Source organism: Cebus imitator, unplaced genomic scaffold, assembly GCF_001604975.1.
Source record: "Cebus imitator isolate Cc_AM_T3 unplaced genomic scaffold, Cebus_imitator-1.0 Scaffold763, whole genome shotgun sequence".
In the NCBI taxonomy this organism is placed as follows: Eukaryota; Metazoa; Chordata; class Mammalia; order Primates; family Cebidae; genus Cebus; species Cebus imitator.
Genome location: NW_016108078.1, coordinates 434,689 through 438,078, shown reverse-complemented (window position 1 = coordinate 438,078; position 3,390 = coordinate 434,689). Strand labels below are relative to the sequence as shown.

Here is a 3,390-nt window from a genome sequence, read left to right as displayed (position 1 = left end):
GAGATGGAGTCTTGCTCTGTTGCCAGACTGGAGTGCAGTGGCCCGATTTCGGCTCACTACAATCTCCGATTGCAAGCGATTCTCCTGCCTCAGCCTCCTGAGTAGCTGGGACTACAGGCATGCGCCACTACGCCCAGCTAATTTTTGTATTTTTAGTAGAGACGGGGTTTTACCATATTGGCTAGGCTGGTCTCGAACTCCTGACCTCGTGATCCACCCACCTCGGCCTCCCAAAGTGCTGGGATAACAAGCGTGAGCCACCGCGCCCAGCCCAGTTCTATCATTGTTAATTGGGAGCCACAGCTTTTTAAATAGTATCTTTTCCACTAAGGGGAAAACCCTCCCTCCCGGGGAGTTTTAGCTCACTTTAGCTTAATTCAGTCAATCCACTCTAACTTCCATTCCCATGATGCATCAATCCTTTCCCCAAACCTCTTCTTCCTGGAAAAAGCAGTAAATAACCTAAGCAACTCAGTAAGATGCAACGAGTTGGAGTGCAAATCCTAAACACTGATGGATCACGCCTCGCCTCCTGTGACCCTGTGAGCGCAAGGGCTGAGAAGGGTGGTAGCCTGGTTCCTCGACTACCTCCCAAAGCCATAGAGAAGACTACAACTACCAGGATGCCCCTCTCCCCGCTCCGCCCCTCCTCGCTCCCCTTCCTCCAGCTAGAAAGCGTGTACCACCGAGAAGACGACGCAACATGGCTCCCGGAGGTGGAAGAAAGAGGCTTCACCCCTTCTGAAGCTGGAGGAAGAGCGGCCGGAGAGGAGAAAAGAGAGAAGTGACTAGCTTTTATCCTCCCAGCCTCTCCCGAGTCCAGTCTGCCTTTCCCCTTCTCTGCACCCAAATCCAATTTGTGGTTTCCTCCCCTCCCCGCCCTCATTCCCTCGCTTCCTCACCCCTCCCCTCGGGAATCCTTTTCCCGTCCCCCCTTCGCCCCCCGCGGAGTGCGCACGCGCCCGCCCCCAGCTTCGCGCCCAGATCTTCGCCTAGCCTGCTCGCGCAGCTGCTATCTCATCTGCCCACCGACGAAGCATGGGTGTCCAGGGCTTCCAAGAGTTCCTGGAGAAGCGCTGTCCCGGGGCCGTGGTGCCCGTGGACCTCCTCAAACTCGCGCGCACGGTCTCGCGCCAGCAGCAGCAGCAGCAGCACCTGCACCGCCAGCTGCCACCGACGGCAGCCCTGGCACCCGGGGCTCCACGCGCCGCCAGGGGCTCTGCGCCTCTGCAACCGCCGCTCCCGCCTGCCTTGGGTGCCTACTCCGGGGGCGCGGGGCCAACTCGGCACCAGCACCCCGCTCACCACTTCCACCATCACGGCCAGGCGCAGCCAGGGCTTCACCCTCCGCTGCCGCCGCCGCCCCCTCCGCTGCCCGGGGCCCGGGTGCTGGTGGACGCCGGCTCGGCGCTGCCGCGGCTTTACGGCGGCTACCAGACGGATTGGGTGTGTGGCGGCCAATGGAACGCCATGCTGGGCTACTTGTCAGCGCTGTGCCAGGCTTGTGCCTATCCTGGCGGCGACGGCCTGGAGCTCGTGGTCATGTTCCCCGGGGGCCTGGGCAAGGACCGGCTGGCTGAGTGGGGCCGTCGGTGCCAGGCCGAGCGGCAGACAGCGCAACTGATCGTGGGACACGTGGGCAACAAGGGCACCCCTCCACCGCGGGCCTGGTTCCTGCCACCGGCCTGCCTGAGCCACTGCGTGAGGCTAGCACTCATCCGCTTCCGGGTCAAGGTGAGGGAGGGGCCGGATCTTAAATAACACGCCCCACACCTATTCCCTCCCAACTAAACACCTAACCACCTACCCACTTACCCGCTACCCTGCTTCCCATCTACCCACCCACCCGCCCAGCAGCTAACCTACCTGCCTAACTATCCTCTACCATTTACCTCCCCCTTCATGCCACCCCCTACGGATTCACTCACCTACATGGCCATATCTCTACTCATATCATCCCAGTACCTCGCTTTAGCTTCCCTTATCCAATTGGCCTACGTCTAGGTTTGAGCAGAATCTAGGCAGAATTTCTTTTGTAGCCTCACCTTTCTCCTGCTGTTTTCTGCCTCAAGCTGAAATGCCTTTACCCTACTTTTTCCTGTTGACATCTCTCCCCTGTATCTCTTTCCAGCCTCACAGCAAATCACTTAAGCAGGTGTGCACTGAACACCTTCTACATTGTTTCTATCTTCACCCACTGTTGTTTTTTAACCCATCTGTCTATTCAGCCTTTTTCATTTCAACATGCATCTTCTTTCTCCTGCCTTAGTCTAAACACATAAACAAAAACCCACTGATTCAGTCACTGTTCAACAAGTATTAACGCACTGAGTGTAAGGGTTTAAAGTTATGTGAGACACTGGTCATACCCTTGGAAAGTCAGATGTATACACATGAAACATTTAATTGTATCAATGTGTATGTGATTATGCCTTATGGTCCAGACAGTAAGTACAGTTCCTGTTTTCTGTATGTGGGGGTGGTGGGATATCTTTGGACTAAAGTGGTCAGGGGAGGCTTCCCTGAAGAAGTCGGACCTCACCTGTGTCTTCAAAGATGGATTGGATTTGAATGAGTCACAAGCTTGGGAGGAGGTTGCTTTAAGTGGGAGGAAGAAAATGAGCAGAAGCAAAAAGGAATATCAAGTGTACAAAGCCCCATAGGCAGTTAAGTCCAATCTGCATGTAGTTGGGTCAATGCATATGGGGCCTGGGGAACAGCTTGGCAGCATCCCCAGTTCTTGGCACCACTGCTATTGCTCTGTTGCTTTCCCATACTCTTAGGTTTCAAGTTCCTACGTGTAGAGAATAGCAAGGCTTGAGAAGTAAAGGAGGTGAGCAGGAAGAAGAATAAGAAAAGTAGTACAGGGTTGGGTAGAATGAAACCGCAAACCTATTTCCCCAACCAAGGTTCTTGGGGGTTGTCCTTACAGTTAGACACAACAGGGGATTGTGGGAATCAGTAAAGAAGTGTCGGCTGCAGTGATGAAAGAAATTTTAGCTCAGAGACTAAAAGACCTAGAGAAGCTTGCAGTGGTTATAGAGCTTGTGGCTGTAGTCCAGTCATGCTAGACTCGTTTTCAGCATCAAATCTGCCTAGAGTGGCTAGATTATAGTTGTTTTAATTTAAACAAATCCAATTGTGAGCTATCTCAAACATACAAGGTAAAAAAAAGAAAAATAGACCCTTTTGCTTGCTCTTCTGACTGAACATTTTAAGGTAGATTCTTTGTTCATGGCTCTTCTTTCCACTCTGTTTTCACTGCTGCCACGCAGGCTTTTAAGGACTTTTAACTCGTTGTTATTAACCTGGTTGCTGGCAATAGTGACCACATTGATGGAATATTTTATTATGCGTCAGGTACTATGTGCTGCTTTTTTTTTTTTTTTT

At 52.9% G+C, this 3,390-nt stretch overlaps 1 protein-coding gene across 1 annotated transcript in view; it reads left to right on the top strand.

Moving 5' to 3' along the window:
- Positions 1–667: 667 nt before the first annotated feature.
- Positions 668–3,390, top strand: part of FAM120C (family with sequence similarity 120C) — a 104,844-nt gene continuing 102,121 nt past the window's right edge. The window contains exon 1 of the mRNA XM_017519647.1: positions 668–1,734. Within this exon, the coding sequence (XP_017375136.1) occupies positions 1,039–1,734 (696 nt within the window). The 5' untranslated portion in view covers positions 668–1,038. The remainder of the gene's footprint in view (positions 1,735–3,390) is intronic.